The 25053-nt window shown below is 38.3% G+C and overlaps 1 protein-coding gene across 3 annotated transcripts; it reads right to left on the bottom strand.

Annotated features, from left to right (window-relative positions):
• EDNRB (endothelin receptor type B) lies at positions 1-23821 on the bottom strand. Of its 3 annotated transcripts, XM_081047195.1 has the most exons (9): positions 23732-23821; positions 23448-23649; positions 22050-22581; positions 7330-7442; positions 6990-7194; positions 5549-5698; positions 5026-5159; positions 4346-4454; positions 1-2926 (listed from the first exon to the last, which is right to left on the bottom strand). In XM_081047195.1, the coding sequence occupies exons 3-9, from the start codon at positions 22527-22529 to the stop codon at positions 2792-2794; spliced, it is 1326 nt and encodes a 441-aa protein (XP_080903321.1). In that variant the 5' UTR covers positions 22530-22581; positions 23448-23649; positions 23732-23821; the 3' UTR covers positions 1-2791. The 3 variants fall into 3 exon arrangements, with proteins under 3 accessions (XP_080903321.1, XP_080903322.1, XP_080903320.1); XM_081047196.1 differs by having other exon boundaries at positions 23466-23819; XM_081047194.1 differs by having other exon boundaries at positions 23448-23806.
• Positions 23822-25053: the final 1232 nt, after the last annotated feature.

The following is a 25053-nucleotide window of genomic DNA, read 5'->3' as shown; positions in this document are numbered from 1 at the left end:
TCCCATAATCTCATTTTAATCTTTCACCTTTGACCTACAGTACAATACTGATTAAACAACGAAATGCTTCAAAAGCAGGCAACCAAAGACAGACAGACATAAGGTGCCATAGGAAACTATCAGCCACATAATCAACCTTGGAAAACTGAACGCCTGTATGTATATCTGGTTCCTTGCAACAATAAAATGTAACAACAATGTCACCTAGAGACCAGAAATTTGGCATTTTAATTTAACAACTTTTGTATTTTCTTGATAATAATATGCTTAACACAAATAATGTCCACTTGTAACATTTGCACATCTTTAATGCTGATTCAATTAGCATTTAATGAATTATTACCTGCACAGTGAAAAATAGGCTGGTCTTTTTTATTTAAAACAATTTAAATTTTTATTGATTTCATTTTCAAAATAAGGAATCTGTGACTATAGTATTTGTCACTTTAAGTGACCATAAAAAAACAAAATATATATTTTATAAGGTCATATTACAGTTTTATAAAGTTAACTACAGCATACTCATGTTTTTCTATAAACTATATCCTTTGTCTATATGTAAGCTGTCAATACTGAAAGGTGTTGGAACATGCACCCCTATTAGCAATGGATAAAGGAGAAAATAGGCTAAATTTGCTTATAAATCTTTTACATTTTAACATCCACGTTATCACTATTTTTGTCTGTTGCTATATTATAGTTTTTAACACTGGGAAATGTGTTTTAAACAGTGGCACCGTTTCCTGTCTTGATTTTCATTATGTCAAGAAATCATGTTTCTTTCTTACTAACCTTTATCAGTTTGTTAAAATTTTGAACCAAAGATTTTTAGAAAAGCTACTGAACCCAATTTCATTATAAATAGTGCATATGTATACTCTTTGTGTGAAGTTTCAAAATTTGGCAGATGATGACAGACCACGATTCTGACATGGAGAAAGAGTATTAAGGATGTAAATGAGGAGGAAGAACTAAAACTCAGTACATGATAATCAAAATGAGCTAAAACTTAAATAAAAATAAAAGTATGTTAAACTGTGAAAATATGAGTCTGTTTTTGGATTTTGCTTAAAAGCCCAAGTTTGAAATGTCTTTAGCGATGACAAGCATCGGAAACAGTGATTGGGAAGAATTTAATAAACAAGACTGTGAGTGATTTGTAAATAGATTGAATCCATGTGACATGTGAATTAATTATTGTCCTCTCTTTTTGGCCACATGTTGGGTTTTGGTTTACTGTATGTACCATCACATTAGAAGCTGGCAGAAAACAACATGCTAGCTTATTTCCAACATGTGGCCCCGGGTTACTAAAATAAAAAAAAAAAAAAGGAAACTCTGTTATATTTTAAGACTGAGTTAAAGCTCTTGGGCCCAATTTGTTCCTGAATTCACTCTGAGAACATTGCACTGTGTTTTGCTGGACCAGAATCAGGACCTTTTGCATTGATGTGACAGGGCAATGACGAACATCAGACTAAGAATGGGACTCTGTCCCCATGGGTTTCCTCCCACCCCACCTCATTTCCTCTCTCTTCGGCTTTCTCTTGTACTTTCACACACATCTCATCCCAAGTAAACCTAAGGCACTTTGCTGGGGAGATGAAAGAATTAGGTAAGAATGCACAAAATAAGAGGTTCTTACTGTCTCCAAAAACAGTTTTGCCTGTAAGTGACAGAAAAGCACCACATCAAGAACTTTTTTCCCTATTAGTTATTTACAAAAATGATATAAAAATTAGTAACATGCTTTACAAGTAGCTATCAAATTGACTAATTTGTGTGATGTTAAAAATAGTATTTTAACCATATTTTACATATGCCAGAGACTACTGTAACTAGAGTATGGGTGAGAGAGAGGGGATTCCTTTGCCATGTGAACCCTGCTCCAGGCAACTCACATTCAGTCCGTTATGGGGTTACTGGCATCCCTCCATCATCAAAGTATGAACACCGGGGCCTGCCCTTAGTTTAGTCTACATTGTGTATTGTGGCTAAGTATTTACAGATGACAAAACGAAACAAGTAGTGTTTTAACTACAAAAGTGATAGTGAAAGAAGAATGTTTTCATAATCCTGAAAAAATTGTAGGTAGCTTTTTCTTTGCAGAGTCGGTGAATGGGATATTTCAAAGCAGTCTTTTGGGATAGCGTTCCAAACCTCTTCTCTCTTTCCTTTTGTGACATTTGCTCTTATCTGAATGTAAAATGTTTAACGATCTTCAAACACCTCTGTCTCTCTTTCTGATACTTCCTTCTGATCATTTAAATGTTTCTAATGTCAAAAAAAGACACCAGCTAAACTGCTTAGACATTTTGTACCAACCAATGGTGTGATACTATTAATAAAAGAGTTCTTTTAAAGTGTTTTAAAATTTTTAAATTAAGTGATTTAAACTTCATTTAAAAATTCCATTTTACAATGACACATTTTTTCTTTATATCAGATTCACATTAATTTAAAAATAAATCTCTTTAATAGAAAATCTGAGTGAGCTCAATTTAAATGTAAGAGATGTATGAATATACTAGAAGTTATTAAGAACTACATTGAAGTGCTGACTGTAAAAAATTAAGTGCTTTCACAGTGAAGCTTTCTGAATTCCCACTGCTTTTCTTCTCATTCTGTAAACAGCTCATAAAATGTCATGTGTGTAACTATGAGTGTTAGGAAAATCATCACTCTTACATTTTTACATTGTTTTGTGCAAACACACCGTTGTTTTGTTTTGTTTTGGCAAATGCCTCATTGCCAAAATAAAGAAAATGAAATTAAGTGAATATTCCTTCCTTCAAGATGAGCTGTCTTTATTACTGGAACGGAAGTTGTCATATCCATGATCATTAGCTTTGAACTTTAAGCATGACTGCTTTTCCTCCAAGGACTGTTTTTCTTCAAATGACTGGCACCAGCAGCATAAGCATGACTGTACAAAACAAAGTCACTCATTATATATTTACATCAGTTATTTTATTCACACTTCCCATTCTCTAAGGTTCTTAATTTCTTTGCATGATTGGGAATTCTTGGGCTACTTTCTTTCCATACTAGAAAATACAGAGAAGAAAAAACTGCATATAATTAAAATTGCCCACCTTTTAATTAAAATTAAAAGAGAAAACCACTCTTAATTCTTGATATTTAACTTTGACTACTTGAGAAATACTCTTAATATTTGATAAATATGTAACTCAAGACTTTTTCGTATGCAAATAGAAATATTACCATACACATACATACATCTGACTGTGCATGTTCCTGTGTGTGGAAGTGTGTATGTAATTAATTTTAATCAAATTGTACTGTACATATACAAATTGTACTATAACAATTTGTTAGATCTGCTTTTTCTCACTTAACAGTAATAGTATCATAATTATCTTTCCATATCAATGAATTTACTATCACATGGCCATTTTTTTTCAGTCACTTGTTATTCTCATATGCCTATTCAGTGCTATTACAGAATAAGTTTATAAAGTTTAAATGTTATAAAGGTTATAAAGATTATAAAATTTATAAAGTATGCAAGTGTTATTTATCCACATTTTTCTTGAATTTTTAAAAATTCAAAACTTTGTTCATTCTGTTCATTTTCTGAAAACCTACGGGTATAAGGAAAACGGAATTTCATTTTTTTCTGCTCTGTAAAATGAGGGAGTAGATCTTGATGAGACTTCTCTTCTAGCTCTAAAATCATGAGTTTAGAAGTGGGCAAATGGTTTTATAGACTGCCGTAGGGTTTACAAAGAAGCTAAATTCTTGGCTTTCCAATGATGAACTATCAGGAACTAAAGGATCATTCCCACAGAAGGTGAGGGAATATTTTATTTCATGTCAAATTGTTGAAAGAGTGAATAGATGGGTGGATAGATGTTATAATGCAAGCAGCCGAATGAAGAATGATTACATAGAACCTGAATTAAATTTCTTTGTTTGACTTGCTATTCTTATGTTCATGTGAAAAAAAAGACCAATTTAGTTCTAATCCAAATTTTTCTGCATAGTCCAAATCTACCCAAAACAGAAACAGTGAATTTAAATCACGTTTAGCTCTTATTCATCATATGATGTCGGTCAGACATCAATACATGAATTTTTTATTAATTTTCTGTGCAATTCTATGATTTTAACTGATTGGTTGAAGCAGTAGGGAGAGGTTGACTAGGATTTATTGGCAAAAATCAACTATCGTAAATTTGTGAGCAAAAGTCTTGTTTTAAAAAATCGTCCATGATGTAATGCAAGGGAAAAGTGTAAAACAATTTGTTAGATCTCTCTGGATAGAACGTGTTATATCTGATGGCAGATTAAAAGAGCTTTTTATTTTGGAATACACTCTTACCTTAAAGCAGTTTTTGTATCTTTTGCTCACGAAATACAGAGCTATTGGATTAATGCAGGAATTCAGGGCGGCCATGTTGATGCCAATATAATCCAATACCAACAAGAAGCTGCAAAAATAACCCAAAACATGTCTGTGAAAAATATGCTGATCTGAACATGTATCCTTTGCAGACTTCTGTGTTTTTGTGAAGAAAAAAAATTGCCCATGTAAAATGGTTTTGACTTTATTATAGGTCTTTGCTGATAATGATCTTTGTCTCTCTTTCTCTCTCTTGCCTTTCTTTCTTTCTCTGCCTTTCTTTCTCTCTCTTTCTCATTCTCTGTCTCCATCATTACACACACTGTCCCGTTTCCCATCATGCCCAGTTCTCTCTTTTAAAATAAAATCTGATTTGGAGTGCTGAGGTTGGCTGAAAAGATTTACAACATGCAAGGGAGAATCAGACCGGATATTTTCAATCATGCTACTCACACATCATTTGGACAACTCTGGCTCCCCATTCCCAGTATTCTCTTAAGTCCCTTTACTTCTTTTCAAATAGGAGTGAAGGTAAAAAGGGAATTGTAATTGCTTCCTAAGATCAGAAAAATGGCACTCTTTCTGTCTATGTAAAGCATCAATGGAAAACTACTGCATGGCATTTAATTACAAAACTATTTCTCTTTTACTTTACTTACTTCAAAAGTTCACATCTATTGGGATCATACTGATCATAAAGAGTGAGCTTCAAAATTCTGCTGACGTGAAGAGGAAGCCAACATAAGGCAAAGATAAGGACCAGGCAAAATACTGTTTTGGCCACTTCCCGTCTCTGAAATAAAACCATAGTCAGACCCTGAAAAGATGGCTCTTAATTATAGTGTTCTCCTTTCCAAAAAAGAATATTTAATACTGTTTACAAAAAGTCAGTGGCATTTGTAAAAATTCAGGACACTGAGCTTTAAATTGAATAGTTAATGTGAATTAGAACTAAGGGTAGAGAGATTCATCTTTAAAAAGTTATGGCTCTTTCTAGATCCATTAGATTATATGGAATATCTCTAGATAGACAATATAAAACTATTCTTTGTATATTCAAAAATAACAGAAGCATGGAAAAGGAGATATGCTTTGGTGTATAATAATTTCAGTTTATTATCATACTTTTGTTTCATAATCATAATTATAATCATGAGTTAGAAAATATTTTTATTTTCTTACCTGCTTTATGTGATCATTTAAAGCAATTTGCATGCCACTCTTCTTTCTCAACATTTCACAGGTCATTAGTGTATAAAAAAATGCAGTGATGGCCAGCGGAAAGCAGAAATAGAAACTAAATACCCACCAATCTTTAGCTGTCTTGTAAAACTATGGGGAAGAGAGAATTTAATGATTAATATTCCTCTGTAAGAAAATCGTATATAAAAACATTAAATTGTAGAAAAATCATATTCATCAAGGAATAATTATATTCTAAAGTAGATCCATTTTTATAAATACTATATAGAATCTTTCAGGCCATACCTACTTGAACAAATAATTAAATTCATGAAAAAAACATTTCCTAAAGTGCATTTCAATTCTCTGAGGCAGTGTGTTCTAATTATGCATTGAAATTTAAGTAGTTGGGCAAAATTCAAAATATTGGTAATTCAGTATTCTTTGTATGAAATGTCATATCTGAATATGTAAGGACATCATAGCATTTAAGGGAAATTTTCACATGTTAGCAAGTTTGTTTCATGGGAAAAACAGATATGAAAAGGTCTATGTTAATCATTTAACTCAGTAATGTATAAATCTATCCTGTTAATTAAAAAAAAAATCAAAGCTGCGTAGGACATATGCCTTTTCTCTTGTTTGTTTTCTGTTTTTTTCTTTAAATTGTTGTTCCAGATATGTCAGTGTTGGAGCAGACTTTATGTAATCTATGCAGTACCTTTTCTCTTTTAACTAATAAGAAAGAAGAACACAGCAATCTCATTCTTCCTTCCACATTAATGGCCCTCTTTATTCTTGCCATGATATATACAATTTACAAAGTTTTATATAATCTTCTTATATGTAAACTGGAAACTAATCACTAGTGGCACTATATTCACTCCTCTTTTCCCCTTCTGAAGACCTTTTTACACTTAGGATCTATCTTCTGATGACCAGCATTGACATTCTTTTTTGATCTCCTGATGAAACGTTCTTGAATAAATGGCCAAGATAAAAACTTCTTTACAATGGCAGCTTTCTTTGCAGAGGGGGGACAGGCTTGCCATTCAGAGTCCACCCACACCAGGGCGACTTCGATTTGATCATTCACTGAATCATCTACTCCCTCTAATGACTGCTGTGTGGTCTTATGTAGTAGGTGTCAGTCCTTGTGGGGATTTGACTAAGAAAGCTATAAGTTCAGATCGATTCTCTCATGTGAACCTGGCTTAGCTGTATCCCCAAGTGCCAGGGGATTCCTGGAGATGTAGTGACCCAGCTTCTTGAAGCTTGGGCCATTAGTTAGTGTTAACGCCACAGTTCTGGGACCTACACTCTTAATTTACGCCAAGGACAATCATAAATCAGTAGGTTCCCAAAAAGTGGAGATCAGGGTGAAAATAGCTCAATATTTACAAGGCAAGAACAGAAAAGGAAAAAAAAAAGTAAAACTTACCTTCATGAAGGCTGTTTTCTGAGTGGGATGAAACAGGCAGATGTGCAGATAATTTCCTTTGTAGTCAATGGTAATCATATCATAACCAATGGCTTCAGGGACAGCCAGAACCACAGAGACCACCCAAATTAAAACAATTTCTACTGCTGTGCATTTTGGAACCCCAATTCCTTTAATTCGACTCCAAGATGCAACAGCTCGATATCTGAAGAGCAAAACAGAATTGTTTGTCAAGCTGGTAGAGCCTGGTTTTATTGAACTACATAGTTTCTTTTCTAAGTAACATAGCAATCACTAGCCTAGTGTTCCCGATATACCTGACTTACATATACATTCTTACCTGTCAATACTTAGAGCGCACAGGCTCAGCACAGTGATTCCCACGGAGGCCTTCTGGATGAAAGGCACCAGCTTACACATCTCAACTCCAAACGGCCATTCCTCTACAAGTAGCTGCATGAGGAGACATGAAGATATTGAGATTTTTTTCAAGAGGCACCCTCCAAACTACATTACTTTGTGCTGAGTAATTAACATGCAGAGTAAGATAACAAATTTCAATTCTTATTCTTTTGCTCATGGACTACTCCCTCGAAAAGCACTGGTATTCCATATATGGAACCGGAGAATGTGTTGGAAATAATGAAAATGCAACCAGTTCAGGAGAATTCATTATGCATCTAGAGTAGCTTAGGGTCTGGGTCTCCACCGCAGGCCAAATGGGTCCAGTCGCTTAAGTTCCCTGTACAAAAATTGAACCTGAAGTGCTGAATATGTCTCTTACATTGTCACAGAGTCTCCAATGCTCAGCTCATGGCCAAATCAAAATATAGTCTAATTAAAAATAGGTGATAAACGTTCCTTAGATAGGGAGAATAGAGTACGGTTATCGAGAACAGAGTGTGCTTTGGTAAACTTGTCTTTACTCTAGTTAACTTGACTGCACAGTAACTCAGCCAGAGTAGACATGCTGCTCCTGGAACATACTAAGCACACTCCTGCCTTCAGGCTTTTTTCTGGGTCTTTCCTTATCCTGGAAGGCTCTTTCCCCATGGATCCACTTGGCAAACTCCCTTATCTCCTTCAGGTCCTGCTCAAATCTTGTATTTTCAACATGACCTACCCTGACCACACTATGAAGAAGAGTCACCAGCCAGGCCTCCCCATCTCCCTTACCCTACTCCACTTTCTTTGGGATCTATAGTACTCAACTTCCATGGCTTATTTGTTTTGTTCAGTTTCTGCTGTATGGCAATCCTAGAGTATGGGACAGAATATAGGCTCTGCAACTGCCGAATACAGTTCCTGACACATAGTAGATGCTTAGTAAATACTCAAGCCTCTAACACACATAGGCACTGGCTAGACAATGAGCCTGAAGACGGCGTTCAGGCTATTTTACATGTATTTCTCTTGATCTGCCCAGACTACGCAGCCATCTATTGTTAAACTCAGTTATTTTCTTTCTTAAGACAACTGGTAAATGAATCACTTGAGGTAAACTTCTGGATTGAATGTTTATGAAGTTTTGAAAATAAAAGAAACTATTTCAAATCCACGTTTCTTTCTTTAATGTTTTAAAAAATAACCTTCCAAAAGTGAAAACTATTTTGAAACACAATTGCATCTTTCCATGTTCTCATTAGTGAAGGTTCTTTGTGGAGTTTGTCAAGCTGGGTGATTGTTCTATAACAAGAATGGCACCAAGGGCTGAAATATGTGCCTCAGTATGAGTATGACTTGGAACACCAACATGGGACCAATTTAATTTCTAAGTTAGACATGAAAAGTTACCCTGACACGTAGGACAAATATTGGCAAACTTACAACAAGTATGGATATTCTAGGCTTCTGAAAGCCTACATGACCAGGCAGGGACCACAGGGTAGCCAAGTGTAAGAAGGTCACTGGTGTCTGGAAGATAATAGGGAGTGGCGGGGCCCGGGATAAATAAATCCTATTTAAAAGGAGCAGCTACTAATAAACCTGGCACGATTTTTGCCAAGAGACTCCAAATACAAAAATCTCTTGATTTTTAGCCCCAAATGGGAATTTTTATATGAAATCTCATAATTTTTCAAAGTTGACAACTAAATCTGATGTGTTTTTTTTAAAAAAAATACACAGTCAGAAAATACTGAATTAACAAAATATATCTGTGGGTTGGACTAGCTTCTATCTTGTGACTTCTGGATTAATCAATTGACTCATAACTCTGCTTGTTCCTTTATTAACTCAATAAACATTTATTGAGTATCCCCTATGTGCCAGACACCATTCTGAGTACAGGGTATACATCAGTAAATGGGCAAACTTGCTGCTCTCATGAGTTTACAGTCTAGTGAGGGAAACACACAAAAAAACATGCATATGCTTAATATGGCATCACACAGGGGGTGTCATCATAGTAACGAGTGTGGTAGGATTTGGGGTACTTTCTGATAGGCTTCTTAACAAGATCTCTGAGGAGGTAACATTTGAGTAGAAACCTACCTAAAATAAGAAGCCATTTATAGAGCGTTCTATGTAGAGGAAAGAGCTAGTGCAAAGGTCTTGAGGTCAAAATACGCCTGGTAATCCAAAGGGATAGGAAGATGTCTATTAGGGCTGCAGTGGAGTGACCCAGGCCAAGTGTCTAGATGACACTGTAGAGGGAGGAGTTTAATTTTTTTTTTTTTTTTGAGGAAATCCATTGCAAGGTTTTGGAAAATGAAAATAGGGAAATCTTATTTGTTTTTTAAAAAGATAACTGTGTCCGCTCAATGTAGACTAGAATAAGGGATCAAGAAAGGAACCTTTGATGAGAGTTCTCATGGTGAGCTGGACCCTTTGGTGCCCTGGGACCGAGGGGAATGCCTTAGAGACTGGATATATTTGAAGGTAGAGCCAGCAGGACTTGTCCATGGGTTGGATGTCAGATGTGAGGAGTCAGGAAATGCAAAGAGGTTTATCGTGTGAATAGTGGAACCATTTACCGAAACGGGGAACACTCAAGGTGCCACAGGTCTGAACTAGCTACAAACTCAAGATGCCTTCAAAGAACTGCCAATTGCCCTTGGAAACAACTAGTAAGAAACAAAAGGTTACAACAAGTTACACAGACTCTGCCAGACCTAGCTTGGTATAAATTATCCAGATAATACTTGTCTAATAATTCTGATTGTCCTGATAGACATATCAGGAAAAAAATAAAAAGCAAAACGAACATTATATGGCACTCACAATGGGCTAGGCACTGTTTTAAGTGCTTTACATACGTATCACTGAATCCCCACAGCAAGCCTGTGAAGTAGTACCACTATTATGCCCATTTTATAGACAATAAAACTAAGGCACTTAGAATTTTATTAACTTGTTATGTTGATTTTAAATTTGTCCACAAATTTTTAGAAACTCGTTCCTTCAAAATATGAAGTCTCACTTCCCTCCCCTCGAATTTGCTTTAAACGAATAGAATGTGGTGAAAGTGATGATGTCTGATGTCTAAGTTCATTATAGGTATTATGGCTTCCTTCTTGCACTCTCTCTTGGATCACTCATTCTGAGGGAGGCCAGCTGTCACTCCAGGAGGACACTCACACACCTCCATGCAGAGGCCACATGGCAGGGAACTGAGGCCTCCTGAAAACAGCTAACACTAATTTGCCCGGTATGTGAATGAAAAGATGCTCCCGCCCTAGGCAAACCTTCAGATAACTGCAGCCCCTGCCAATACCTTGTCTGTACCCTCCTCGAGAGACCCTGACCCAGTGGCTCCTGAATTCCAGAACCACAGACAGAGTGTGAGTTAACAAATGTTTATTGTTCCAGCCACTAAGTTTTGGTGTAATTTGCCATTCATCATTAAACAACTAATATGTTTGTCCTTGGCCACACACGTAAGAACAGATCCACATGTAAACCCACGTGGTCTGATTCTAGCGTCTGCAGTGTTTTGGAGAAGCTGATCTTAGAAAAAAAGAATATGTAGGAATGAAATGAATATTAGTATTTTTAATATGTACGGAACATAGCTATGTGTCAAACAACGGTAAAATATCTAGATAGAGAGTAAAATGTTATTCTAATCATAGAGCTCTTTTATTCATATAATATCCTCAAATTTGGATAGTTTCAAGAATTTTATTGTTTCAAACTATTTCCCAATATGCAAATATTCGTATTACAGAGGTACAGCATTCAGATGGATAAGATGAATGAGTGTCCAGGCCACTGCAGGGAAAAAAGTCTGGCCAATGAGAATGAGCCCTGCACTGAGTCGAGGCCCTGTTTTGAGGTTACTATTGTTTTTGGCTCAGCCTAGAAGTTGGATTATTGCCCTTCATCCCACTGGGAGGCCTGCAGCCCAACCTCTGACCCAAGTTATCACAGAGGACAGGGAAACACAAACTGAAAATTGTAACGATTCTCTTCATATTCAACACAGAGATAGTCAGACAGCAAATCATAATGGAGAGATTATAATTTTCTAATCTACACTTCCAAAAGGAAAGGGACCACAAAATAGGGTTAACTTCATCAGCTTTTTAGGATTTCAGGTCAGACCTGAATGCTGCTTGTCCTTAGTGGCCACAAAAGATGGGTGACCAAGTGCCCACTGATAATTTTATTATTTTGTAGTGAGAAAGATAACTTTGACAACCTCTGCCCTCTGTGACCAGAAGCCTTTGTGAAAGCACTGAGAAACTGGATAGCCTGTGACAGAAACCATGCCCACTACTGACGCTCATCTCTTAGGGGCCTCCAGCAATAAAGTCCTTGAGTTAGTTAATGCTTGGATCTTTTTCAGATGCAAAGAAATCAACCTCTTGTTTAATGGTAAACAAAGCTCTGGGTTGGGGGAAAGCTGCGAAGTTAAAGAAAAAAAAATCACTCTCAACCAAGATGCCTTCTTTAAAATTTAGTAAAAAAAAACACAAAAATTATTATAGATTTTGATAATTCCTAGAAATTAATTATTCCACTATTAGTTGATAAAAATAATGACACCCAACATATGATTTGAAGTCCAACAATATAGCTTTCCTCTTTATAGCAGAAATTGACTCTCTTTATTGCAAGAGAGAGCAATTCTAACTTTAAACCCAGCAATAACACATTTTTATTCCTTATGCTTAGTTTTTTTTCTTTGGGCTTTACCCCATTAAATTAGACAACTTAAAGGTGAGGTCTTAATACTGAAGACAAATCAATCATGTAATCAAACAAGTCTCTCTGATCACAAAAAAAAATGTATTAGAGTTCAATACTGTTTCGAGATCCTTTTTTAGGTTCTGTTTAAAATTAAGTTTGAATATATATTACCTAACATTTAACAAATGTGTACCAGTTAGAAAATACTCCCCTAACTGATCCTGGTTTTCACATCATGATGGCTCATCCAAGGAAGAGCTTTTGTTATTTTGGGTCCTCTAAGCAATGTAAGTTGGTAGTGTCCATTTGACAAATTATCACCTATGCTTGTGCTAATCCCTTTACCCTAAGGCCTATACTGCTTCCCTAGCACATTTCTTTTGTGTAAATAAACACAAATAAATAAATAAACACTAGATTAAAAAAACAGATGTGACCATAATGATTATAAGATTTCTATTCAGGGATGGTCATGATTTCATAACTTTATGTTGGAACAGCTGCTTGAGAAAGGAAAAAAAGGCAACAGAACCCAAATAAATTATTTTTATATTACATTGTACAATTATTTTTAGATTATAAAGTTTTGTTTGTTTATTTCTTAATTTCTAAAGGATAAGTAGCACGAACAGGAAATAACTATCCTTTCTTTAAGGGTATTGTTAAGTGCGTCCTACAAAATCTCTCCAAATGGGAGATTTACATTTTTCATTTCTCTTTTTAATTAAAAATCACACCCTTGAGAATCAACTGGAGAAAACCCTCTAATACACACTACTCTTAATGCCCAAAGGGATCAAGCCCCATAAAGTCAGGAAATGTCAAAGTTAACCATCTTGAACTCACGATGGTTCATTTGCCTCATTAACCCTATATACCATTTTCTTTTTCCATTTATTTAAATTAAGCATCAACAATGAGCTTTAACTGCTTACTTGTCTCAGAATATTATAGGACATTCATGCCTACTACAGTGCCTCACAGTGCTTACTCGTTGAATAATAGTTAATGAATGAGTGGATGAATGAATGAATGAATTTGATTGGAAGGCAGAAATATTGTGATAAAACTTTTGTCATGAGTGTTTCAGTTCTTGTATTTGAAACAAATTATTTAGATACTTGAGATGACTGTGTGTTTATTTTTTGTATCATTTAGTCCCTTCCAAGATGATCAGGTCTTACTGACACATAGAGCCAGGGCCTGGAGGTATGAGGGTTGACTGTTTTTGTGGAATGCTACCTTCCAAGTAGGCTGGACATGTGAAAAGCAAAAATTCCAATCCTACCTTCTTTCTCTTTCTCAAACCTAGGAAGGAAATGGCTAATAAAAAACAGCCCTTAGTGTTTCTCACTGCATAATTGGATTCTATGAGGAAGCTTAGTTGTAAATTTGGTGGAGATGGATGCAGTCAGCATAGAGAGACTGTAAGAGATGATCATTTAAGGGTGAACAAAGACAAACCAGGGTGACTTTGCCAGATTGCTGTCTGTTCGATCTCATGATGAACAGTGAACATTTCTTTCAAATGACTGGTATTATGTTTTTACAGTAAGAGTCAGAAGACGGAAATAATGGAGTGGTTGTGTTTCACAACTTTGGAAAAGGGTGTATTCTTCTGTTTTTAATCTCTGTTTTCTGCAGCAGATAAGAGTTTTTATGAATTTGAACTAGCATTTTAATTCTCATTCAAGGATTTCCATGTCAGATCTCCCTTTCCTTTTTTTCTTTAGACATATAGACAGAATTTAAGGTAAGCTGCTGGTCAAGTACATAGAAATATTTTCTTGACATACATTTCACCCATGTCTTAGAGAACAAATATCAAATATAAGTTCAATCCTGCATCCATAAAAATGTACTTAATCACTTAAAGATTAGGCCAAGTGGATGAGTAATATGTAGGTCAGGAAAAAAAATGTCAGCTTATCCCCCATAGACTTATCTGGTCTATTTAAATAGACCGAAAGTGAACAGTGCCCCCTGGAGTTGTGCAAGACAAAAACTGTCCCTAGGATTCTGTTGCATGCACACCCACAAAACAGAGGGCTTTCCACTACTCTGGATAGATTCTTATGACTTGCTGAAATAGAATGATGACTCCAGGAATATGAATTAAGTTTCTTGAAACAAAATCTCTAAGAGACGCAGGACAGAAAAAAAGATAAAAAAAATAAATACGTCTTGGGAAAAATTTTAATTCACCTTAAACATATTTTCCTACCAGTGTTACAATAAAATTTATTCCCAAGTTGGTAACAGATAAATAAATGGATGGCTACTCTCCTATGATCTGAACTTAAAAATATATCCACAATTTGTACTTAAAAACTTTCACTGACACATTACATATTTTGAAAAGATTCACCTTAGAGCATTAGGAAATACTATTTACAAACCTAGTCTATTACCAGAGCCACGTAGGTGAGCTGGCTTTTCTGAGAAGGTCACCAGGACACGTGAAGAAACAAGAATTAAAACCCACTGGCTTCATGGCTCAGAAGGATACTCTCAAGCTTAGTGAATTCAGCAAACCTTATTAAGTCATTTCATGTCTTTCTTAAATCTAATTCTATCCACAGAGGATCTTACGGGACATTGCTAAGCGATAATGAGAAAACATTTGATTGCTATGGAATCTAAAAGCCCTTTAAAATAATTTGAAAACACAGAGTGAGGGGGAAGAAAACAGTGTAAAATGTAAACATCCAGAGCAAGTTTTCCTCCCTTCTGGAAACCACGATGGAGCTAATCAGGAGAGAAGTAGAGAGGGGACATAGTCCAGAGGCATAAGTATGGCTGTGAGTCTCGGGGACAGAGAATTGCTTGAGTAATGCTTCACTCAACTTTGCTAATACATTCCTGACTGAAGTACGATCTTTCTCTCTCTCTCTACAACCACATTTTGGCCATTTTCTTGGTTCTTTATATTTACACCAGAGGATCTATAGGGAGAGAGAAATAATAAGTCTCTAAAGTAAAAGCATTGAAAAGGAAAGAAGTCTAAAATTAGAGAAGTTGTTGGCTAAGGTATACCCATGTACCACACTCAGCTTTTTTCCAAACATAACCAACCTCTTTTTAACTTTGTAAAGTACTGAAAGAGAATGTTTCACATCATAAATTACATCTTGAATCTGGTTTCAGCTCAGGCTTTAACTGTCAACACCCTTTAAAGCACTTAATCACTTATTAGCATTTGGCATGTTTCTGTAAAAATAATCAACTATAACATGTTAGCAACACAGAGATAACCTTATAAGGTTTTCTTTGTGAAATGAAAAACATGTCACCCTGGCCCTGAAACAACACGGTCTTGGCTATGTCATCCTCTTGTACAGCTATGGAAATACCTTTAATCTTGAACAATTCACTTAAAGTGAGCAAAGAGAAAATATAAAGCCTTTGATACATAAGCCTTACGATATTGAAAGAAACATTGCCTTAACTTTTTGAGAAGCTTGGATTTATGAAGTGACCAAGTGGCAGATCAAAGGCAAACACAAGGAGAACCAGGGAGTTAACCTAGGGAAACTTTTATTGCCCAAGGTCAAGGGTTTGCCAACCATTCTGTCATGGGAATCCATGTGTGAAGCGGTGAATTGGGACTATGAAATCTTGAGTTTCAGGGTAATTTGAATTCTGTTATTGACCTGTTATTCAGTTATGATCAATAACCTCACACAGAAAGAGGAGCAAACTTCCCCCTTTTTTGTCATCTGGGCAGTTATTAAATATGAGTTAGAAAAACCCCACTGCCCTCACATCTTATGTATAACATCTTTGGTCAACAAGCATTTGTCTGGTATTTACTGCTGCAGGCACTATGCTAGGTGGGAGGGAGTGTTACTTTTATTTATTAATTGAATTGAGGTTATTCAAGTACTAGTTTTACTTTTTTATTATTTATTTATTTATTTATTTATTTATTTATTTATTTATTTATTTATTTTTATTGGGGAAGAACAGGACTTTATTGGGAAACAGTGGGTACTTCCAGGACTTTTTTCCAAGTCAAGTTGTCCTTTCAGTCTTAGTTGTGGAGGGCGCTGCTAGTTGCAGGGTGTGCTGCCCACCATCCCTTGTGGGAGTCAACGAACCGGACTGGCAACCTTGTGGTTGAGAGCCCACTGGCCCATGTGGGAATCGAACCGGCAGCCTTTGGAGTTAGGAGCATGGAGCTCTAACCACCTGAGCCACCGGGCCAGCCCCTAGTTTTACTTTTTATTAATACTTTTTAAAAGTTAATACTCTAAATGCATATATGGTGCACCTTATTTTATTTATTTATTTATTTATTTATTTATTTATTTATTTATTTATCTATCTATCTATCTAAATAAATGAACCTTTAAGGTTACCTCGGTTCCATTTTGGGTTCAAACTGCTTCTGCTACTAAAACGTCTCCAAATATTACTAAAGTTTTAGTAAAATATCTCACTTAACTAGAAATGGAAAAAGTGTTAATTATCTTGGAAGAAATTAGACTCTTCTACCCAATGATACCTTTACTTCTTGGATTGTTCTATGCACATAAATGTCTGTTTACTAATTGGAAAATTATAACTTCAAAAGTTACATTTGATGGTGTTCCATTCACTTTTGCCCCTAACTATGAAACTCGGATACACAAACTTGTTACGTACTAGAAGTAGTCTAAGATCAAATAGTGAGACAGGTGACTTTGTTCAGAAAGAAAGTCTTGATTGTCACAAGCAGAAAATGTCTGATGACCTGATAAGGTCACTTGACTCAGAACTCATTTGTGGGTTCAGTGAAGCAATTCCACATTTTGACATGCCAGCATTTTAATGTTAGATGTGCCCCACCTTACTAGTTAAACGTTACAGACCAGCAGTTTTGCCTCTTGGAGCAATGAAGGCAGTCCCCCTGCCTCTAATGGTAGCTACCAACTCTTAACAGCAAAGCCATCTAAATGCCCTCCAACGAGTCACCAGTCTAGTTTTCAAAAAGCTCTCCACCACCACTGGACATCTGATTATGCTCAGATCCTAATATCCACATCAATGTTTGTTTTATCAGTTTACAAGCAGATTTGTTTTCAAAAGCAATTTGCTTGTGCATAAAGCAAGCTCTATTTGAGAATTAACTATATTAACTCCGTTATCCATGTAAATATCACACAGAGTAATATTGTTAAATAGAATTCATAAATAATTTAAAAACTCATCATTTGCTGAATTTTAACTTCTTGAAAAGTTAAAAAAAAAAGGTAAAGAAATTTTAACTTCAACCTGAAATCAAGCTTATTGAATATCACTACTAAAGCAAACCAAGCCAAACCAACTAACCAACCAGCCAACAACATAAAAACCTTCATAGCATCCACAACTGCACCCAGCTCTTTTGCCGCCCACATAGTTTTGACATTGGCGCTCCTACAATTTAATAGTCAGATAGGCTGTCACAGTCAACAAACATCTAGATCACCCCATTTGTTTTAGTCTATACACAAGGGATGTAAATAAGTGGCTTGTGAATAAGGAGAGATACATTCTCACATCAGATACTTAAACCCTGGCTTTTGGACCAGGGACATATATAAAGCATGTAAATACTGGCATGGTGTCCCATGTATATATTAGGGATAGACATCAACTTACATATATCTCTATGGAGATGTATAAAATAGTGATGTAAAGTAAGAATACAACAATATGGCAATATCTATCAGAATTACAAATGCACATGCCCTTGATTCAGTAATTCATTCTAGATACTCACCGTTTAGATAGAGTTGCACATGTGTGCAAAGCTCTATGTACAAAGATGATATTTGTAGTCATGTTAATAATGGCAAAAAGCTGAAAAGAAACCAACCCTGAACAAATTTCCATTCTTATTCACACATACACACACACAGACAAAAATTAATTTGCCTACTATGTGCCAGGCACTGTGACAAATGATATCCACCTATCTACTTATGTATCATCTATACATTCTTATAACATTTAATATATTTATATATATGCATTACATACATATATACATATATACATACACACACACACACACACACACATATATATATACAGTGGGTGCTAAAAATGTATACACATTTAAAGAAAGGAGAAAACTATTAAAATTGTAATGCTGAATATATACCAATAACAAAAGATGAATACAAGTCACATTTGACTTCTGCAATGACAAGAGGTGCTCAAAGTGGTTACCATCAGCGTCCAGACACTTCTGATTATGGTGGACTACTGCTTAAGCAATGTTGACCAAAGTGTCCACTTGTATACATTTTTTTGGCACCCTGGTATATACTATATATTTTTAAATATCCTCTTCGGATGATTGTATTTTTCATTTTTATCTGGATGGTCCTACGGAATACAGTGTGTTAGAGCCCCAGTGTGTGTTGCTGAGAAGGGTAAACAAGGTTTTTATTTTCAGCATGCTTACATGAATATTTGAAGCACTCTAACAGCTTCAATTTGCTGACTGTCCTGTGATACTTCTTTGGTCTTTTACATTGGATTCCCTTCCTGACACAGAAGATCTGGTGAGAGGATTGACTCTATCTAGAAGTTTCTAGAGATTCAGTTCCTTGAGAGTGTCTGGCAGAGCAGACATATTTCCTAAGGTTTGTCAGCCCCTCACAGCAGCACCTTCCTGTGATATCCTGTCTTATTCTATAGTGGAATCAAAGACTATGGCTTCCAGCAAGATTCTATGACATTTTGTCATTTGTCAATTTTATTAAACTGCACATTTACTGAACTCCAAATTAATGTAATAGATTTACATTGATGTCTCTGGGTCCTTGGGTGTGCCAACAGATGGGTTGGAGGATTCTATGAACCCCCAGAAACTGTAAATGTATACACACATGCACACACACACACACACATACACGTGTGTATTATATATTATAGTTACATAAATTATATATAATGTACTAATTATATACAATACAAATAATTAACTTGATTCTCAAAGAGAATTATAACATCCCACAAAAAGAAAATTAGAAATCACTGGTTTAGAGATTCACGTCCTCCACTTTAGGATAAATTTAAATGGCATTCATAATTCACTTAAATTACTTTCTGTGAAGTATAATATCTGATTACTCTGAAATGATAAGTGCATTTTTAGAAACTTACTTATGTGGTGTCATAATTATTTAGGGGAATAAATAGCTTTTATCTAGTCCTGGATTAGGTGTTTTGGAAAATCAAGCCTTTAGAATAACAAACAATGCTGTGATCAATACTATGCACTACTAACCATCTGAAGGGGATTTCAGCAGATTGAAAGATGACTTCAGATGACTGAAATTAAAACCGAAAACGCTTACCAAGTATCCTATTGAGTGGCAGTGTATCGCTTAATGCCACCAACACACTCCAATGGGGCCCTGACAATACTCCAGGTTGGAGAAAGGTGTGCTGTGCCTGCGCTTGCTCAGTGCAGGGAAAAGGGGAGGATCACAGGTTCTAGGCCCAGACGACCTGGGTTCCAGCCTAGTTTCATCACTTTCTAGGGTGTGACGTTGGACAAGTTACTTCTTCTCCTCTCTCCATCATGCAGTTTCCCCATATAAGGGGGGGTAATAACAATACCTCCTCCTTCAAGTTTGTGGCCGTGCTTTAATAAATAAATCAAGTACCATAATAAACAGTCACCATTACTGTTACATTATGCCTCAAGTGACACCTATTTACACATATTATAAAAATAAACCAAAGGCTACCATGTAGGGTCTCATGATGGTAAACCTAGAGATGGGACCTAATTCTTTGTAATGGATTTGTTTATGACCAATATACAAGACTAGATGGCCTGATTTGTAATGACTCATTAGTTTGTTTATGTCAGAAGTAAAAACACAGCTTAACAGACTAAATGTCTTCAGGAAAAGGATGTAACTTCCTAGGAAATCATAAAGGAATTTGAAATGAAAATAAAAACTGTGTTCCCCCTTAGGAGTCAAATATTTTGACTAAATGAATGTAATAATTTGACCCGATTGAGAAAGTCGAATGGCCCGGGAAGGGCTGATTTACATCTTGCCTGAATCAATATACCAAAGGAAAAATGTTCTCAGCCCCACCTTCCATACAGCACTTCAGGTGCTGGCTGACTTAGGAAGGTCTCTAACTGGTCTGGAAGTGTGGGGCTTCCTGGGACCTCCCTAAACAGCCCTTTCACAAAATTCTGTTCAAGCCTAGCAAAACTAGATGTAACTTCCCTTTTGAGAGGGATAGTATTTCACTTCTTTTAAAATTTCTCACAAAACCTTGTACTCCAAAGTTTCTTGAGTCAGTTTTGATGACTTGAATTGAAATTCCTCTATGAAATTGAGGGGGAAAGACTTGATCTATGTGACTCCTTGAAAAGTAAATGGGTCACATCTGGCCAAAATGGAACTGTGACTGCGTTTAAGGCACCCATTTCAGCCTGTGCTTCTCTCAGTAACCCTCAGAGTTCATAAGAACCAGTTGTTATGCAGGATTTTAGAATTTCTTTTATTTATCCTTCATTTACGGGAGTATTTCCTTTTTGGGCCTGAATCCTAATTCAAATCCTATCTCCTAACCTCAGAAATATCTAGATTTCCCTTAAAATATTGCTATCTGGATTAGATTCATGAAAGGTAATGTAAAGGCATTCCTTATAACTTCTCCTGCCACAAAGATTTAAATATACACTAAAAGCCTTTCCCAACCCTACAACTACCACCCCCCCCCCTTTTTTTCCTGTACCAAATCTAGGACTAGCTTTAAGAAAATCTGTAAAACACATCCCTGTTCCCTTACACTTTGGTTCTGTTTTATGGGTATTTTTTCATTGCTGCTCATGATGGGGATGCAGAGTTTTACACATTTGCACAGTCCTTTAACAGCTTCCAGTTCTTTCACTATTTTTCTTAACACCACAAAACCCTAGTAAGTGGATACTAGCAGCCTTAGTAGAGCTGAGGAAACTGAAGCCCAGAGATGTTGGCATGTGTCCAGAGTTCCAAAGCAACCTGGACTCAAATAACACGGCAGTTTATGTCCTGCCCTTGCTGTCCATGCCTGTTCCCTCTGATGCCGGTTGTGATCACACAGTAATGTTAGCTACTGAAACCATTCTTTATAGACTTTAAGTTTGTTCTCTTGGTCTTGTCCATGAAGTACTCTACGAGGTGCAGCTAGCACTTTGGAACCTGACAGATTAGCCTGATTCCCACCTCCATCTCTTACTCATTGTGAAACCTTGAACATCCTAACATAAAGTGACATTTACTTGTGAGAAGGAGTAAAGGAGGGTGACACATCTATTCCAGTGCTTGGCCCATTGTGGGCATCCAATAAAAAGTAAAAACAGTATAGTCATTCACAGCAGGGGAATTCTCCTAGACCATTTCCTAAAGATGTATTCCAGCCCTTCTACTTTCAGGATCCTCCAAGAAAACTCTTCCCAAGGTTAGGGTGCCTATAAATCACGTAGGTATCTTAAGATGCAGGCTTGATTTAGCAAGTCTGGGGTGGACTTGGAGTTCTAACAGGCTCTCAAGCCTGCCAGTCCTTGGACCAAACCTTAGAGTAGAGAGAATGTACCCAGTGAGCTGGGCTTAGGAACAAGATCTTTCAGGACTAGTGATTCTCAAACTTTACAGTTCATCATAATCACATGAAGGGCTTTTAAAATGAAAAAAAAAAAGTGTCCCACCCAGCTGAAGTCTGAGGCCACACAGTGTCATTTCTAACACATTCCCTGATGATGTTGATACTTGTTCTAGGCTTAGCAGTGGGTACTGAAGGCCAGAAGGGAATGTGGTTCCAATGGGTACTGGCTTTCAGGAGGGGATGGATCTCCTGGGGCGAGCTTCCTCCAAAGGCTCTCCGGTCCCCCCTCTCTAACCTGTCGCTCCCCCCATCCTGATATTAGCGGCCGCCCTTTACCTTGTAGACATGGATGGGGATGTCAATGATGATGTGCAGCAGGTCTCCCAGAGCCAGGCTGGCTATCAAGATGTTAGGGCCGTTTTGCATGCTCTTGTTCTTGCAAATGATTCTCAGCAGGGTGGCGTTTCCGATGACACCCACCAGGAACACTAGGCAGGACACCACCGTGTTGATATACTTGAAAGATTGTTTGATCTCGATGGGTCCATGGCACGGGGGAGGGACGCGTGGCGGGGTTCCCCCGGGCTTCCCTGTTTCAGGCATCTGCGGCGGTGCGGACGACCCCGGCACGCTGGCGTTGGACCCCCTCAGCCAGGAGGCCTTAGTGGGGGGCGTCATTATCTCTCTGGTCCCCCAAAGGAGCGGAGTGGCCCCAGTCGGCGGGAATCCCCTCTCTGCTCCCCGGACACCCGCCACGCTGCAGGCTAGGATCAGCGCCACCAGGGCGCGTCCGCACAGGCTTGGCAGCAGCTGCATGCTGCTGCCTGCTCCAGTGAGCGCTGGCTGGCCGCTCCGCTGCTTTCAGAGTCTGAAAAACCAGCAGGGGAAGGAAGACAGGACACTTGGGTCAGCTATCCCAGTCACGCCCCTGCAAGCCGCTAACGCCGAGGGCAGAGGCGCCGTGTCTCTGCGCACAAAAGTAACTCTGGTTTGGGCGCCCGTGGGAAACGCGTGTGCGACCTGCCTGCGCCCGTCGACTGTCCTTCCTGAACCAGATTTCCCAGTGGTTTTTCTCCCCTGCGTCCTCCTCCCGCCTTCCCCCCCCACCCCTGGTGGTAAATAACTCACGGTGGGGCGGAGCGCTCTGGAAGGAGTGCTGGGGGGTGGGGGGGCGGGGGGGGGGAGAAAGGGTGGGTATCCAAGGCAAAGCTCTCGGGCTTCTTGCTGTGCCCTGAGTAAGCCTGTACATTCTGGCGAAGGACGCGTGAGGACTGGGGGAAATCAAGGCACCCGGAGGCCTTGGCCAAGGGCCTGTGCCCATTTCTGCACTTGGCTCCGCGGGGAACTCCGGGACCGCGTCTCGGAACGCCAAGACTCCTCCTGGTGGGGGAAAGCCGCCACTCTCCCGCTGCCTGCGCTCAGGCTCCTCGGCGCCCGCAGGACTGCGCCGGCTGACTCGCAAAATCTGAGACTTCTCAGCTCGCTCCGACTGGGGAAGACTATCAGCCTTAATTCCGAAGCTTCGGTCCCTTCCGAACGCCCTCCTTTACTCCAGCTTCAACTCGCTGTGTTTGTAACATATGTATATCATATAATACTATATTTGGGGAATATATATCCTTTGGGATCTCTACATCCACAGATATAGATATCCCAAACTAGTAATCCAAGCTTAACCCCCCAGGACCAGGTTCAATCACTGGTTTTAATTCCACACTAAGCCAGAATGTTTACCTCGCGAATGGGACGCACCCGGCGCAGAGCGACCAGCGAGGACTTCCTTCTCGGGAAGTGCTGGGCTCGCCCAGCTCGGTCCGTCCGGCTCCGGGAGCAGAGCACACCTCCCTTCAGCCGCAGGCGGGTCTGGCTCTGACCACACGCTGAGGGAAGGCCAGACCGTGGAGCCCCTACAGCTTACTCCCAGGCCCTGCTGTTCCTAGATAAGTACTTATAGTCATTCGTCCCTTCCCCATCAATCACCGCCAGACTCCTCCCGCGCCTCCCGACCGCGCGGAAACCTTTGCTCCTGGGCGACGCCGGGACAGCTGCAGGAGCTGCCCGCTGGAGAGGACAGTTCGCAGCCAGAGATGAGCGAGGCACTTAGTCACAGTTCTGAATTATTCACACGAGGACAAGTTTCTACGCACTCGGTGACGCACTTGGGTTCTCTATTACACGTGTTAACATGGACTTTTAATGCCTGTGACTTTTCTTTCCGTTAAATACCCCGCGTGATATCTAAGACCTGGTTGGTGTGGGGGTCGCTGCTCTTCGCTCTGTTTTTATTTTGTTCTTCAATTTCAAGTCCACACCCCTCCCAACACGGAAGAGCCCGACCCTTTCTTCTGAAGCCCCCTCACTGCCCTGGGAGAGGACTACAGTCCTTCCCTTACAATCTCCAGCAGCGAGTATACTCTTTTCGTGCCATGGCCTGAAGTGTTATTGTCAGGCCACCTCAGGGATTTTTATACTGTTGAGAGACCTGATACCTATAGGGCACAGGAAAATAATCAGAAAGCTGCCATACAAATTCAGGATGATGTTTATCAGGCAGAGCCATAAAATAATTCTTTCCTATCCACCCTTTAACTCAATTTTTATGGGGGAGAGAGAAACAGTAGGCTGACAGTTTTTTCCCAAAGATTTTATAAAACAGAAGTCAGAAATTCTACCTGTGTGATGCACGTTGACTGCTGTCTTGCAGTCAACTTGTTGGATCTGTGAAATTTCTGACCCAAAAGGAACCATTTCATGTAGCAACTCAACTCATGTAGAGACTAGATGGCTCATTCTTGGCTTCACAGCTAGTTAATGGTATCGAGGGACAGAATCTTGAATTTTTGACTCCTATGCTTTTTGGGAAAGTGGAAGTGGAAAATCAATTTGTATTTTTAAAAGGTGAATTTTAAGTGTGAAATATTGTCTAAAGAACATGTTAAGGAGTAAGGCGAAAGGAATGTGAAATATGGCCTAGGGTTGTGAGTGCAACTCACAGGGACTTATCCTCCCTGTCTGGGTAAGAACAAGGTCAACATTCAGTTGCTTCAAAGTCGATCTAAGTAACAATATACAGTGTTATGTGAATGAGGAATTATATGGGTGCTCCATACATTCATTTGAAGTATGAATATTTTGCTCAGTTTTGGACGTGCCTTCGTATACATCCCTTTTCCCCACCATACATAGAAACCCTACAGATGGGGCCCCTTTCTCTCCCATTCACTCTTCCATCTTTACCACCACTTGCATTCATCTTTCTTCCACTCAGTCCTAGATGTCTATCCTAAGCCTCACTGAGATCTACCTCTTCCTTCTTCTCATAGCACTGTAACACTGTTAA

This window comes from Rhinolophus hipposideros, assembly GCF_964194185.1.
Source record: "Rhinolophus hipposideros genome assembly, chromosome: 4".
Lineage (NCBI taxonomy): Eukaryota > Metazoa > Chordata > Mammalia > Chiroptera > Rhinolophidae > Rhinolophus > Rhinolophus hipposideros.
This window is presented reverse-complemented; position numbering and strand designations above follow the sequence as displayed.

Coding starts and splice junctions, on each gene's coding strand:
- EDNRB (XM_081047195.1), bottom strand. CDS start 22,529: ATGCAGCTGCTGCCAAGCCTGTGCGGACGCGCCCTGGTGGCGCTGATC. Junction 5,160..5,548: donor TAAATGATCACATAAAGCAG/GTAAGAAAATAA, acceptor GTTTTATTTCAG/AGACGGGAAGTGGCCAAAAC. Junction 4,455..5,025: donor AATAGATGTGAACTTTTGAA/GTAAGTAAAGTA, acceptor TTATTTTTGCAG/CTTCTTGTTGGTATTGGATT.